General features: G+C 34.0%; 1 protein-coding gene across 1 annotated transcript in view; it reads left to right on the top strand.

The window, feature by feature from the left end:
- Nucleotides 1-17,453, top strand: part of EYS (eyes shut homolog) — a 1,624,793-nt gene that overhangs the window by 839,737 nt on the left and 767,603 nt on the right. Inside the window, 1 exon segment of the mRNA XM_049653864.1 lies at nucleotides 7,557-7,681. Within this exon segment, the coding sequence (XP_049509821.1) occupies nucleotides 7,557-7,681 (125 nt within the window).

Here is a 17,453-nt window from a genome sequence, read left to right as displayed (position 1 = left end):
TGATTTATACAGGTCCACTCTTCTCTTATCCATGGAGGAAACCAGCCTTAAATAATGTTGATAATTCTTTCTTAGGCTCTGGTCTACATCATGTCATCATCCTTACCTTACACAGTGTCTGATAGAAGCCTGCCTTCACTACATATTTACTTCTGTCTTTAAATTAGTTAAGTACTGTAGGGACGCCTGGGTGGCTCACTTGGTTAAGCATCTGACTTCCACTTAGGTCATGATCTCATGGTTCGTGAGTTTGAGCCCAGCATCGGGCTCTGTGAGTCATGACAGCTCAGAACCTGGAGCCTGCTTTGGATTCTTTGTCTCCCTTTCTCTCTGCTCCTCCCCTGCTTGTGCTCTCTTTCTCAAAAATAAGTAAACATTTAAAAAATTTAAATTAGTTAAGTACTATAAATTACTGCCATATTTTATTTTCATCAGTTGAAAATCTTGAGTTCACATCATATTACCAATTATCAGAATTTTTTTGTCTTCATGTAACAACTCTTCCACCATTGTCATAATCTTGGGTGACTCTTTCACTGTAACTCAAGCTTTGTAATTTATCCTTTTGTCTCCATCTCCTCTACTTTATAGTCCAAATAAGGATGTATGGGACTTGGAATATTCTGAACAGAACAGAGTTCAAACAATTAAATGCCAGTTTCCTCACTAGATATATCTGTAAAACACAACTGAAATTTGGATTGATATAAGCAGGTTAAAGACACCCTAAATGTTATTTAGCTTTGGGCCACCAAATCCTGTCCAAGAAGTTGTATTCTAGTGGAACCTCACAGAGTGTTCAGAGCTTACTGAAAAGTACAATCCATTTATGATGCTGGCCAATGTTGTGTAATTGTAGACGGGACTATAGTTACCACAAGCCCCTCCCTCACTGTAAGGGGACAGATGATTATGCCCTTTCCTCCAAGATACCTAGGTACATTACTTGACAAGGAAGGACGGGTTTGATCTCAGAACTCACTCATCCTCTCCACATGAGATCATCGTGCAGGTTATAACCTGAACAGCATTCAGGACAATCCTAATCACAGAGCTCCTCCTCTGCCCGCTTAGTGAATTCAATGGCTAGTGAACTCATTTCCATGGAAGTATTAATACAAGTATTCAGATTATTTTATTAAGTAAAACATGCTTACTTTTGTTTTAGCCTCAATATTCACATTTATAGTGTTATATAAAAATGTTTAACACCCAGTAAGTGAAACCACAGTTATCCCATTAAAAGCAAATTGAAACTGAGAGAACAATCTCTGTATTGCAAATGTGAATGCCTCACCCAGAGTTGTTCTCAGCCCCTGGGGCAGTCACTTTGCCCAGACACTTTTTATGCTCAGGGGGGATGTAATAGTGTTTATATAGGTGATGATATAAACTGGATACACATTTTGCTCTTAAAATAGCATTATTCATTTTGAAACAGAAATGCTGCATTGTCCTTGGAGCAACGAAACGCAGAAACAAAAACAAATAGTTTCTTCCATGAATACTCACAATTAATAACTCAGGGATATGACTTTTGTATTCAGAACAGAAGAGATACATAATGATCCTTTTTTTAATCAAGACCCATGAAAAAGTGAAATATCATTAATATGAAATAAAGAAAGTATACTATTGTATTGTCATGAAGATTTAGATGTAAAAATCAATTCTACATATTCTAGAATTAGACTAAGAAAAAAATGATTTTAATTTGTCATTCAATTACTGAATAATACATTAACTAGTAAGACAGAATTATTTTAGGTTTAGGTTTTAATTTAATTTTATTTTATTTCCCCAGATTAGCACTTGGTGCTGAGAGGGAAAAGGAAATGAAAGTAAAATATATAAATCTTTCAAATAGTGACTTTTATTTTCATCAATAAACTCTAACTATTATAACTGCTATGTTACAGCAGAGAATGGTAGTATTAAAACAGTTCAGTGTTTCTAGTTGTATATGTACTTCAAAACTTGTAATCAACTTAAAATTAGTCTAATTTGTTCTTATTTTTATTACAATCTGACATCTAAATTCTCTTTTTTATTTTATATCCTCATTATTTGATATGATTTATTCTGGAAGCACTTACTTAATTTCTACTGAATATGAAAATAATAGATTAGTACTGAGTTTAACACCATAATGATTTGATTACTTTTCTGGATTGCTAATGAAAACTATTTTCTGAATATCTGGTTACTTTATTACATATGGACATCAAACTACAGAGGATTCAAGGAATGTTTTCTTCTTCTCTGCTTCTAAACCTTTTTTTCTAATCTTACCCACCAAATTTTCATTTGTCTGTTTTATATTCCCTTAATTGGTTCTCATTTCTTATCATCACCTTGCCCACACCACTACAAGGACATCATCTTATTTATTTACTTTGTTATATTTTTACAAAACAAAACAAAACTAGTGAAAAAGCATTATTTACATACATAAGCTCCTCCCAAATGCCACAATCCCAAGTGTACTCAAGCAAGGTGCTGAGCAAAGAACTTCTGGAATCTGGGTAGAATAAAGTTCAAATCCCAGCTTTGTGACCTGGTAAAACCCTCTGATTCTCAATTTCATGATAAAATTGCGGGGGGGGGGAGGAAATCACCTAAAACATTGTAAAGCACTAAACATAGAATTATAGTTAAGATATATTATTTTTGTATGAGACAGTCTGAGCCCATTAGCCCATGTAAATTTTACTTTTCAAAGTATCCGTTTCTTCATTCACAAAATTGGAAAATAAACTCATCCATAGAGTTTGTTCAGCATGGCACCAGGAGCAAATAATAGTAGCCAACATTCCTTTAAAAAAAAATTACTATGTACTGTGTTTAGAATTTGCACAGATCATTTCACTCAAATCTCACCATAAGTTTATGAAGTAGGTACATGGCTATTTCCTTTTGCAAGATCTTGTAACTTGCCTCAGCTTTCACAGCAAGTAGCCAGTTCTGGGGCCTGTGAATATACCACATCCACCAAAAATTTAAAAAATACAAGCTAATTTTATTCACTATTTTTTACATTGCTAGTTTCCATCTCTCTTCATTACCTTTTTTTTTTTCCTAATGCATATTATGAAGCTGAAAGAATTTTGACTTCAAAGACTGGCTCCCTGGAAGAAGATCTGAATCTAATCCAATTTTATACACACACACACACACATATATATACATATATACACATATATATACATATATATACACATATGTATGTATACATGTGTATATATACATATATATATACATATGTGTATATATATGTATATATATAATTGCATATAACTATGTATGTTAAATATATATTCATTATATATACATATAAAAGAAACATCTTTTCTAGCAACAAGATAAAATGCTATAAATTATTTTCCACTGACCTTTAGTAACCAAAGCACATATATTTGAGATAATAGACTCAAATTATGATTAATATTTGTGTTAAAACATTTTGTTATATACATTTGAGATATACAACTTTAAAATTCAACATCTGGAGCACTGGGTGTTGTATGGAAACCAATTTGACAATAAATTTCATATATTGGAAAAAAATAAAAATAAATAAAAAATAAATAAATAAAATAAAATAAAATTCAACATCTGTATACACTACAAAATGATCACCACCTCACCACCTCAAGTTTCATTACCATCCATCACCATACAGTTGACCCTCGTTATCCATTCTGCCCACCCCCAACTTCCTTCGTCTCTTTACCAGTAGTCTTTTCTCTATATCTATGAGTTTTTATTTTATTTTGCTTACTTGTTGTTTTGTTTTTAATTCCATGTGAGTGGAAATCATACAGTATTTGTCTTTCTCCATTTGACTTATTTTACTTAGCTTATAGGTCTGTTACCAAACCCAAGTTTGGCTATCCCTCCCTTGAAAGGCCATTACTCAAGAGACAAGTTTTTGATTGGAAAGGAATTTGAGCTTTATTCAGGAGGCCAGCAACCTAGGGAGAAGGCAGACTCTTGTCTCCAGAGGTTTCCACCTGGCCCAAGGGTTTTTAAAGGAATTTAGGGAACTTAATTAGCAAAGGGAGTACAGTGGCCTATAATATTTCTTGATTTCATATAGACTCAATGATGCCAGCTACATTTTCTCAGTTCTCCAGAGTTGAGCAAGGGGGGTTTCTGTTTGTGTTTTGTGATGTGTAACAGTACTCTGTTACACAGAGTACTGTTACTCTGTTCTTTCTGTGAAGGTCAGCAAGGTCTTCGGATACACAAAGGGAGTTAAGTAAAATCATCTATGTGACCTAGAAAGAAAAACAATTTGCTAAACAATAGGTAGGCTAATCAGACAGCCGAGGTTGCTTCAAACAGACTTGCTGGCTTCTGTGGCCTGGAAAATTTCTGGTTCTTCACTCCTTAAGTCCAGTGATCTGCAAATCAAAGAAAGTAAATTAATTCTGTTATACATCAAGGGACTTAGGTCAGCAAGTAAGGAATATGTTAACTTGCAGCAAGTTAACTCTTAAGACTGTTTGAAGTGCTGTTACAGGTTCATCCATGTTGTCACAAATGGAAAGATTTTGTTGTTTTTTATGGCCAAGTTGTATTTATTCCATTGTATAAGTATGCCACATATTCTTTAACCATTCATCTATTTTAATGGTTATAATTGGCAATCAGCATCCGTTACTGTCTATTGTGGTTTCTGTACTGCAGAGACAAGAAAACGAAAAACTGCAGTATCTAGACTTCCACTGAAGCCGATGTGAATAGAAATTGCATTCCATCAATAATAAATATACGTGAAATGTAGATGATCTAGTGGAGATCATTTCTAGATGTCTTAGCAATTTCATATGGTGGATGAGATCATGGACACGTGAGATTTTCTGAGTCTCTGACTTTGTATTAAAATACAGAACCATCTGGAATGGCAGTGGGACTCTATAATGTAGTGTTCAATCACTAGCTTCAGGGTAGGAAGGGGCAGCCAGGGAGATAGTGCTGGCTGCTTCCTGGTAATCCAGCTTCCTTTATTTAGTACAATGAGTTCTTAAACTGAGTAATTCCAATGTTGGCTTTTATGTTTCTCAATTTCCTGATTATAGTTGAGGTAGTATCTCCTAGAGAGTCGTATCTGTGGTTCTTAGAGTTACTCCTACAGCCCTTCCTTCTAATAATTTTGGAAGCATCTTATTCTTGGTTATTAAGACTCTTTTTGCTTGAATACCTAGAGTGGTTTCTGTTTCCTGTGCTAAATCTTGACTAGCTTATATTGTATCCTAGTTTGTCGTTTTTGAGCAACACATCCATAATGTTCCCCACAGCTTAACTGCACTTTAGACAGGCCCCAAGACTCCATGCCCCTGACCTCCCTTTCTTCAGAGCATTTGCTTTAGAAAACTAGTAATTGTAACTTTTTTCTCTGCCCCTGAAATGTAAACTTTCTTTCAGCCTCTTGCCAATTTTACAACCCAGAAATGTCTTTCTCAAGTACCAGGGAGTCATCCTTTTGAAATGTAATTACAGAAAAGGATAGGGCCTCTCCCTCCCCAACTAGGATCTGCGGAAAGCTAGGAGCCCACTGTTAATAAGTGACAAGTACCAAACACAGATATACAAAGCACTTTGACCAACCACTCCCCCAGCCCAGTATCCTCCAGTATTTTCCCATTAGCTCACTACAGCATTTGAAAATCCTCCCACCTACCTTTGGTTCAGTGCAGTTAAATTCCATCTCTTTCCAAAGTCTTCCTTGTCTTTTTAACTGGTATGATGATTTTCTTTTCTTTCACAGTTCTCATCTTATGGTTTAAAGTTTTGTAATGTCCTTCATAATATTAGAAGCAAGAGGAAAAATACATCATCATTTTTAATTGTTTAAACTATATTGTAAACTGTTTTATTCAATCAAAAGAATATATAATTAAGGAATATTTATTTTATAAAACAATATAATAAACATTTGTGTACCTTCCATTGGCTTCAAGGAATAGAATATTAGCAGTAATTCCAGCCTCATCTATATTACTCACTGAATACATTAATATCCCCCTACCCTAGAGTGACTTTTCTGAGCTTTATATTCAACGTTCCCTACTGTTCTTCTTTAGAGCTTTATTATATATATGTATATCGCTAAGCAATGTTATTAAGTTTGTATGTATTTGACTTTTACAAGAATAGTTAATCAATGTAAGTATTTTTATGGAATATGATTTTATGTTCAACAATATGTTGGATATTCAACCTTGTGAGAGACTGGTCATAGTGGCTTTTTATAAGCCCTGCAAAAATGTTTTTTTTTTCTGTATCACCTTTTATAGCTTCCATAGTAGAGTTGCCTACAGAATGAACTCAGCATATGAAAGAGCATTATGAAGTGAAGTGAAAAGAGTCTTGGATGTGGATTTGGTAAATTTAGTCTTTTGGCACCTCATTCTAAGTTTGATCTGGACTCTGCCAAATCTTTTAAACTCGTGTTGTATTTTTCTTCTTACAATGCTGTTTTGCATTAAATCACTTCTAAGCACCTCAGAATACTTATGTAATTGTTCTCTTATAATTTATCAAAGAGGAACAGTGAGACTATATTGCTAAGCAGGAACAAGAATAAGAATGCATTTCCCGATAGCCAGGGTCAGATTAAATGCTGTTGAATAATACATAGAAAAATAAGGCTTGAATATTGCAATTACAGTATGCATTATAGTATACATAGGCAGTATACAATTATAGTATAGATAGGCAGCTAGTAACAGCTGCCTCTAAAGACTTATTGTCCCTATGTAGAATGGTATTTTCAAGTTAAAATGTTCCTAACATATTAAGGATCATTGTAAATAGATCCCTTATAGGAAAAAATCAATGATTTTTAAAAGTGTTCTTAATGTATAACTAGTAAACTATAGTTTTAATATTATCTTGTGGATAGCTTAGCAATGTTGGTTGATAGGTTGGTGATAAAATAATGGCAAAAGCCAAAGAAAAAGGGCAAACACACAATGTTTTAATTTGGAATATTACAATGTTTAAGCATTCTTACAGCTGATAATGAGCTGAACATAGACATATTATTTAAATTCTGTAGAAGTACAGCATAAGAAATACTGTAAAATGCTACAAGTATTACAAGAAAACATTTTATATCCAGGAATATGGAATAATTGCTTTCCTTTGAGTTTAAGATTCATATTAAATGGAAGTATGAAATCTGTTTATTCCATTACCTTCTATGTATTTATTCCAAGGTAAAATAAAGATATTTGGATAGGTGATGTAGAACGGCACGATAGGTACAAGCCAAAACTTTATTTTACATATGCTTTGCTTCCATTTTTATATAACTGTGTAATTTTAGGGGAAATTATTTATATTCTCTAAGTTTAATATTCTCATCTACTAAATAGAGATAATAATAATACTACCTGATAGAATGATTATGAAGATAAACTGTGATAATTTATATAAAACATCAAGTATAATTATAAAAAATAGTAAGAGTATTGTTAACTATACATAAGCTATTTATTATATTATTATTAAAAATTGAATATATGTTTTGTGATTGTGTTTAACAGGGTGGTCAGGACATCACTGTGATAATGGACTTGAGGAGTGCATTTCCAAATTATGTATGCATGGAATATGCATAGAAAATGAACCTGACTTTGGCTCAGAATGTTTATGCATATCTGGATTTGTGGTAAAGACTATTGGTGGTTTTGTTGTGATACTTTTTTCATTGCTTCTGAAATATGGTGAATAATAGAAAATTCTTTGGTGAGAAATTAGGTTGGAAAAGTTAATATTAGTGTTTCTTTCTCTGACTATACATGCTGCTTCTCAGCATTCCCTTTTCCTTTCTTGTCCATTCATCACAACCACCCTCAGCCTTTCCTTTCAGGAGAAAAGCATTCTGATAAATTGATTCACACTAAGGTGCAAGTCACTTAATGTATTGTCCTTTAATGTTTTAATGCATTTGGAAGGAGGATGCCAGTAAAGAAATTACTTAATATTGTCAGAGTCTTGGCAGAACCTCTATTTTGCCCAAGGGCATAGCACTGCTTCCAGAGTTGGGCTTAGAGTATTGTATGTCCAAGGAGAATGAATCTGCTTTCTTTGCAATTCTGGACTGGCCCGAACTCCATTAGCACTGGAATAGACTTACCTTGGTAGCAATGTCTCTATTAAAAAATAGCTTCTGACCACAATCCTTTATTAAAACTGACCACAGCACATGAATATAGTAAGGGAACAGCAATTGGCAAGACTATGATGTCAGGAATTTTAAATATATATTTATAAATGTCATTAAAAGATAGACCAGTCTAAGATGAGATTAAGGCTCCATAATTAGAGAGGACACACAGTTAGATGACCCAGTGCAAGATTAAGGAATCACAATTAAAAGGAAGATGAGACCTGCCCAGTGCCTAAGAAAGATGCACAAGTATGGGTAGAACCAGACTCCTTAGAGCTGGAAGATGAGAAAGGAAGAGTCAGAAGTAGGAGTCTCCAGAAGTAGTCAAGGAATTGAATAGAAAATGGTCAGTAACTGTCATCAAAACAAAATAGTTTGAGAAAGCCTGTGCTTCAGTCAGATACTCTTCCCTTTTGAGGGTATTCCCAAGGTTCATCTGGCTGAGAGGGATATGTATAAGCTAAACCAGAACTGCCACCTTCCTGAATTTTTAGAGTCCTCCTACCCTGGTTCTGCTCTGGGGAAGGGTGTTTTTCTTAGTGATCACAGAAGGACGATCTTTGGGGAAGAATTTTAGGCACTCTGATACGTGAGTGTGGAAAGTATTTGGTGACAAGAAGTTAATTTTATGATGCCTCAGATTATACCAATGTTGGCTTCCTCAAAGAGATAGTAGAAAGAAAAAAATCTGAAATAAATCCTTTATTTTTTAACTAAATTCTCCTGCCAATACAGACTGGTATATAGAAAATAAATCGTCATTTCATAAGTGTTTTTATTGAACACAAAGAATTTACTACCAAGTACCCTGAAAATTTCTTTCAATAGTTAATACCCTGGGATATAACTTTTCACATTGGAATATGAATCAATTAATACTTGTATATTAGTATACTTATATATTAGTATATATTGAAAATATAAAAATCTTGAAAAATATGTGGTTTTATAAAACCACAAGTCTACTAAGTAGAAGGAAGTGTCATCTATATTTTAGTAAGGCATTTAATAAGTTAATTTGAAATTAATATTCTTATACTTACTTTCTCAAATACTTTAAAGCTAAAACAGAACTAAAAAAAAAACCTTACTATTATAAGAGAGAGTGGGTAAAAAGCTGTAAGGGAGATTCAACTTTGTTAATGCATTAGTCATGTTCTAAAATGAGTAGATAAAGATAGAGGAAATTTGATTTATTGAAAAATAATTTAATATTTAAATGTTATACATATCAATGGTCTAACAGTACAGACATTTAAAATTAGATATACTTAAAAGTATATACTTGAAAATAGAACATAAATTATCAATAGGAATAAAACACAAAATATTTTGAAGAACTATAAGAAAATCAAAGAAAATGTTTAAAGTCTTTGTTGAATGACAGAAATTTTACTGCCAAGTTAGAATCCTAAATATTGAAATAAGAGAATGACAAAACTATTTTGGAAACAGGTATGACAAGTGTATAAGATCATTGAAAAATTGCCTTAAATTTATTTTCTCCCTTTTACAACTAATCCTGAGAGTAAATGAGATATGAAAAAAAAATAAGAATCATAATCCTGATGTCAAACTTCTTTAATTTCTTATATTCTTTAAAAGAATGTCATTCACAGAAAGGTATAAAATTTGAGAGAATCTTAAGAAACAAAGCAGTTCAATGGATTAGAAGACAAGTAAATTTATTTGTATTAGGATTAGGATTAAGTGTGCATGTAGAGTTTGGTGAACATGAAAACAGTGGACATAGGGAATAATTGACAATTCACAGAGGGGATAGGGCATGGCATTCTAGCAGCAGAATAGGCAGAAAGAGACTAAATATTACACCAGTTAACATGTTCTAGTAAAATATTTGCTTATTTCTCTGTCCACTCTGATAGGCTGTGAACTCAAGCTGGTATAATTTTAGTATCCTTAACAGCACAGAATATAACATATATTTTTTATTTTGGTCGTCATTGAAATTGAATTGTTTTATCAAAGTCCTAGCATGTTAATCATAGTTGTTTTAAATTTCTAGTCTGATAATTGCAAAATCTCTCCCATGCCTGAGTCTGATTTTGGTGCTTCTTCTGTCTCTTCAAATTGTACTTTTTATCTTGTAATATGCCTCATAATTTTATATTTATAGCCAGACATGGTATCCTGGGTCTAAGTAACTGAGATAAATAGATCTTTAGTGTAAGACTTTATTTTCATTTGGCTAGGAGTCAGGCCATGTTTGCTGTTTGCTGTAGCTATTTAGGTGTCAGAGGCTAAAGTTTTCTGCTGATATCACCTTGTTTTTATCTTCCCCGTAATCACTGGGTTTTCTTAGGACTTCTTAAATAGACATGAGATGTGTAGCTCTTTTAGTTATACCCCTTGTTATTACAAGAGACCTCTATTGATGTAGTTAACATGTGGAGGGAGGAGAAGCTTTCAAGAGTTCTATGATTAGGTCTGACTTCTAGTGAGACCGTGCCTCACCCCTGGGCTGTGACGTTCACATGTGCTTCTCAGTCCTCCTCTCCCTTAGACGCAACAAGAAAACTTCAGGAGGCTAGAACTGGGTGTTTCCTTTCTCCCAGATTGATTAGGCTCTGGTAAAATAGTTTTCCTTCAGCTCAGGCCTTGCTAAGAAGAACATAATATTCTGGCAGAATTTCAAAATGGTTATTCTCTCCCTCTGTTGGAAGCACAAAGGGATTTTTCTCCTATCTTCACTGTGAGGACGTGGAGGTAAAACTTAGGAAAGTTATGGAGGATCCCCTAAGACTGGACACCTCTGGAGTTTTGAACTCTCAAGATTGTCCAGCATTTTGAGAATTACAGTGTGCTCTCGTGCTCTGCTACTCGCTCCAGCAGTGGTTTCTGCTCCTGAGTGTCTGTTTTGGTGAGCTATGATTCTCTGTATCTACCTGACTGCCCCACTAATTTGGCAGAGAGCAGTTTTCCTTGTGACTTCAATTCTCTGATGGGTCTAAGGAGAGTTCTTGATTTTTAGTTTGTTCAGCTTTTTATGTTTATGAAGAAGGGAAGGATGACTTGCAAGCTTCTCGCAAGCTAGACCAGAAACCAAAAGTTTTATTGCTGTTTTAAGGGACATATTTAATAAGGAAATTAGGTGAATTTTCCTCCATTCATGAAATTCAGTGTGTCTTTTAAAAAACTGATTTCCTTTTTCTAATTATGTTTCCCAGGTATCTCACCTCAAATGATTGTTCCATTTTCCAGAGTTGCTAGACATTTTTATGGAAAAGATGCCAATTTATCTGGCATCCAATTCCCCACCAAATTGTAGAAACTAAAAAATTATAAATCATCTTGCACAAATAAGTATACCAGTTGATACCACATGTAATCTGTGTTAAAGTGCATTAAAATATATCAGATTAATGGGGATATCCGAGCATTGAATTTCTGAATATGACTTGATACAGCAGACCTTATTACAAACTACTAAGCCTTTTATTAAAATAATTTATAGCAATTCTCTTTACATTAAGTCTGTTTATGTTACCTTCTCTCTGATGTCCTTATTCAAATAGATCTTCAGAAAAATGCCACATTTTATATTCTTTCTATTTAAGCTATTTTATTTAAAAACTCTCACTAATTACATTGCCATATAAAAATGTTAACTCAGCTGCATGTTTATGTGATTAGAGAAAATTAATATTACTGCAATTATTATTTGTTTGATAATGAAGAGTAATTTGAGAATTAAATAGCCCCAGTAGGGATAGGGGCTGGATAGGGGGATAGTAATCTCTTTTTTTCTGTATTTCTAAGAATTAAATTTTAGTAGATAATATGAAAGACCTGAACTCTCGGGGTTTTTATAATGTTTAGGGCTGTGACAGTCTCTGACAAACTGATAATTAGTGTGGATTATTCTTTTTAGCAGAACTGATTGTAAAAGTGAATCAAAACATAAAGTGCTGATATTATTCTAAAATTCAAATGCTCTGCAAAAGAATGTAAATGACAGAACACAACTTATTGAATATCCTAAGCTTGCTAAGAAAATTCAAGACAAGTGATCTTCCTCCTTTTATTTGATCAGCATTGCTCATTTTTTCCTCAGTAAATGAATTTCACCAGGCAATATTGATCCATACCATACATTAACCAATGACTGTCAATGGGTCATACTTATTGCATTTTGCAAATGATGGTCAACAAAAGTGTTAATTGCATTCTTTAAATTAAAACGAATCTTTATGTAGTATAGAAGCTGTATTTCTTTTCAACAAAATGGAGGAGAGGGGAGGAAAATCTGTTTTCTGAATAAGGAAAAAATGCTCTGAGTTCTACAGCAGTCCAGTCTATTTGCAATTTCTTATTTTTAAATGTCATCTTATAAATAGACCTGAAAGCAAGACACAGGATAGCAAGATAGACTGTTTGATTTTACGTTTGTCTAGAGTTCTGTTGTTTATTTTTCATGATATAAAGTCATTGATGTTGTTAATGAATATTTACAAGTATTTATTGTGTTCAAGATCCCATTATTCACCTATTAAATAATTAAAATATGTGTGTCTCCATATAGGAAGTAAGGAAGCAGAAGTATAGTTCTTAAACTCATAATTTCTTTTTTTTAAAGAGATGTTTTATTGCTTTTGATATTTATTCATATTTGAGCTCAAGTTATTTATACATTTGATCAGTCAAAACACATCTAAAAAAAACAGCATATCCTTTGGACACTCACCATAGCAAAGTACTTGGAAATCATATACCGTATATAGGAACACACACTGTTCTTAACATTCAAATTATGGAAAAGAAGACAGGTCCGTATGCAAACACTTGAATACACAAACAAAGAAACAAACAAGAACATTTGTTTTAAAAGAAATTTGATGCTTTGCCTTAACGTATTCTGCGCATATATTGTGTGCAGAGCACTACACTAGATCCTCAAAATAATGTAAAAATTCATTAGTTTCAACATCATACCAAAGAGAGTTTTCATCTGAGTGAAGGAGACAAATGTGTAGGGTATAATACAGCATTCAGCAATGGGTTCAAAATGCAGGAAACTGTATGCTGAAGGAAATGAAGACATTAACTAGGATACTGTTTATGTAGTACTAATATTAAAAATAATAAGGCAAGGGGTGTCTGGGTGCCTCAGTTGGTTAAGCGTCCCACTCTTGGTTTCAGCTCAAGTCATGATCTCATAGTTTGTGGGTTTGAACCCTGCATCAGGCTCTAAACTGACAGCATAGAGCCTGCTTAGGATTCTCTGTCTCCTCCTCTCTGTCTGCCCCACTCCTTCTTGTGCATGTGCTCTTCAAATATATAAACAAACAAACAAACTTTAAAAAATAAGTTTTTTAAAAAATAAGGCAATTGGCAAACCCTGAGTAAAATAGTGATTAGAAGAGCTTTCTCGAGGGACGAAGATTATGGCTTCCTCTCAAGGGTTAGAAAGGTATCCCCAAAAGTATTAAGTCTTCATCAGTACCTCATATTGAAAAGCCTACCTTCAGGGATTGATCAGTACTGCTAATGAGAAGTCTAAATATATAATAGCCAGTTTAAAAAATCTGCTTCTCAAGACTAGTTTCACCATGAACAGAGATGTGTGTTCTCAGCATATTCAGCAATACAGTAACTTAGTGTTTTACAACCCAAAGTATATAAAAGTTTTGGAGAAGGAGGGAAGGTGCAAATTTGAATGAAAACATGTATTTTAATAATGCAAAGAGGACATTCTCTGTAGTAAATAAATATATTTATTATGGGAAATGCAGTTTAATATTTTTAGAAATAGAATATTAAAAATAACTTGTCTTACAATTTATATAACAGACATATAGCACAGCCATTATGCACAATCTAAATCTCTCAGACTAGTTATTATTATTGGTAAAAGAAGTATAGTAGAATTATGACTACACTTTAGAGCTATTTAGATAATATGGGTAATGGTTGTCCACCTCTTTATATGTCTGTGTCATGTTTAAACATGGTAGTGGAGTAATGTTTGTATTTTGGTAGAAACAGAATACTCTTGGTATCATATATTGCCACAGAGAATAGGTTTAATGTTTTAGACCTAGGTTAGATGGAAAATTCTTTGAGACTCAGTTTCAAAATTTATAGCATGAGGCTGCAAAACCATACCTAAGATAACATTGTGAGTCCATTGGAGAGTTGGGAGTTGAATTTTAAATGCTCACACTTATATACTAGTGTTCTTTCCTCTACACCATACCTTTTATTCACTTATATTAAGATAGATATCTCTATGTAATATTGATGGAGGTATGGGCAGAAGATATTATTGAACTACTACTTTTCAAAATGCAAGCATAGGCTGAATTCCAAAATCCATTCCATACTCCCATTCTCCCAGTACCAATATCCCCCACCAGAATTATTAGAGTTGATGAACAACATTATTATCCAAAGTCTATAGCTTTTATTATTATTTCAATTTAAAGTTAGTTAGCATGTAGTGTAATAATGATTACAGGAGTAGAATTGAGTGATTCATCACTTACATATAACACCCAGTGTTTATCACAAGGGCCCTCCTTAATGCCCATCATCTATTTAGCCCATCCTCCCACCCAACCCTTGGATTGTTAAGAATCTTCTTGGGGCGCCTGGGGGGCTCAGTCGGTTAAGTGTCCGACTTCAGCTCAGGTCACGATCTCGCAGTCCGTGAGTTCGAGCCCCGCGTCAGGCTCTGGGCTGATGGCTCAGAGCCTGGAGCCTGCTTCGGATTCTGTGTCTCCCTCTCTCTATGCCCCTCCCCCGTTCATGCTCTGTCTCTCTCTGTCTCAAAAATAAATAAACGTTAAAAAAAAAAAAAAGAATCTTCTTAACATCCCTCCCGCAACCCTTGGTTTGTTAAGAATCTTCTATGGTTTGCCTCCCTCTCTGTTTTTATCTTATTTTATTTTTGCTTCCCTTCCCCTATGTTCATGTTGTGTTTCTTAAATTCCACATAAGAGTGAAATCATATGATATTTGTCTTTCTCTGACTGACTTATTTTGCCTAGCATAATACACTCTAGTTCCATCCACGTCATTGCAACCAAAATCTGTATTTTACATTAGAGTTCACTCTTGGTGTTGTACATCTTATGGGTTTTGACAAATGAATAATGATATGTGTCCACCATTATAGTATCATACAGAGTATTTTCACAGCCTTAAAATCCTGTGATCTACTTACTCATCCCTTCTACTCCTCTAATTCCTAGCAGTCACTCATGATTTTACTGTCTCCTTGGCTTTTCTTTTTCCAGGATGTCATATAGTTTGAATAATACCATAGCCATTTTAACATAACTTCTTTCACTTCAAATATGCATTTATATTTTTCCATGCCTTTTTATCACTTAATAGGTCATTTCTTTTTAGTGCTGAATAATATTCCCTTGCCTGGATGTACCACAGTTTGTTTACCTACTGAAGGACATCTTGGTTGCTTCCGAGTTTTAACAGTTATAAATACAGCTTCTTATCTGTGTGCAGGCTTTAGTACATTCATAAGTTTTCAATTTATTTCAGTAAATTCCATTCAGTAAATTCCATTCAGAGAATGGAAATTGCTGGGTTGTATAAAAAAGTGTGGTTAGTTATGTCAGAGACTGCCAAACTATCTTCCAAAGTGCTGTACCATTTCCAATTTTCATAAACAATTAGGTAGCATTTTATAATTTATTTCCATAGCAATTGCTAAAACCATAACCCATCAATTGTTTGTGTATCTCTGTATTCAATATGTGACCGAAGTCTCCCCCCCTCCCCTCCCTTCCCTTCTGTTCCCTCCTCACCTCTCCACCCTGCTCTGCTTCTCTTCTCTCCAGTAATAAGCTCCATGAGAACAGTAACTATGCATATCTGTCGTTACCTCTTTTTCCACATTGATACCACATAATAGATTCATTCTAAATAAATATTTATTTATCAAATGAGTAAGAACATGGGTAAGACCATAAATATTTTGGTGTTAATCATATAATAAATTTGCAACACAGATTAGATGCAATAACATACACTATCAAAGATATAGTGAATTCCTTTCTATAATAATAAACTGATGTAAAACACCATTTGAGCCATAAGCTACCATTAAAGTTAGTTATCATTGGTGAAACATTAACTATTTGCCAGGCTAAGTGTTTTGGGTGCATTACTTCATTTAGTGCTTTAAAAAAGAAAAAACAAACTTGTGACATAAGAAGCATTGTTATCCCTATTTTACAGATATGGAAATAAAGAGATTAGAATACTTTATGTAGCTGGTAGATCAGAAAGGTTTTGTTCTGTATTCAACTCAAGTTCTGAATCTTTTTACACTGAGCTATGCTCAAATTTCTCTTGGCAAACACAGTCACACTAAAAAGGATTTAACTCATACAATTTTTACAAAATTTCTCTTACATTTTACACCAAAATTTCTTATTTCACATGACTCTTACATTATAACAAATGGAAGTGTGCATTTTACATCTGCCAGTTTATAAATAATTAAATACAGGCGAGGCAGCAGGAAGAAATATGATAACCGACATCTACTGCATTCTTTTGATGATAAACACCAATCTCTCTGTTCCCCTGCTTTTTCTAGTATTGCCACTGAAAAACAGTAGGGTTTTAATGCTTCCCTTGTGGCCTAGGAGTCTTTTTTGCTATTCATAATCAGTGCATCTGGTGTAGCTTTTTTCCCCCTTAATTAAAAATAAATAAAACTAAGAAAAGAGTCAGTCTATAGGGAAGAATAAGACCTGTTGCTTGTCCCTCTCCATGCAGCTCAGGGGCACTAATTTTCAGCACAGAGTATTTTCCTTGCTGTATTTGATATATTTTAGGTGTTAGATGGTATCCTTGTACCATGGTACTTGATTTGGTTTTGTGTTACTTCATGTAACTGTTTTCATGTCACTTGCACTTGCATTTCCCAAGTAAAGGGAGGATTGTGTGCATATTTTCAGAATGTGAAGATCAGCTTCAAAGCATTCAAACTACAAGCCTAACCCACGTCAGTCTGAAGGGAGAGAGATAACATGTATTGTCACAGTGGGTTATAGGAAATAGATAGGCTACTACTAAATAGGAAATAGTAGGCTACTACTAAAGTAGTCAGAAGCCATCCTGGTTAATGCTTTAAAATGAAGATTGCAGGGGCGCCTGGGTGGCTCAGTCAGTTAAGCGCCCAACTTCGGCTCAGGTCATGATCTCTCTGTCAGTGAGTTCAGGCTCCACATTGGGCTCTGTGCTGACAGCTCAGAGGCTGGAGCCTGCTTCAGATTCT

Source organism: Panthera uncia (assembly GCF_023721935.1).
Source record: "Panthera uncia isolate 11264 chromosome B2 unlocalized genomic scaffold, Puncia_PCG_1.0 HiC_scaffold_24, whole genome shotgun sequence".
In the NCBI taxonomy this organism is placed as follows: Eukaryota; Metazoa; Chordata; class Mammalia; order Carnivora; family Felidae; genus Panthera; species Panthera uncia.
The sequence above is the reverse complement of the archived record's forward strand: the minus strand, read 5'-3'. Positions and strand labels throughout refer to the sequence as shown.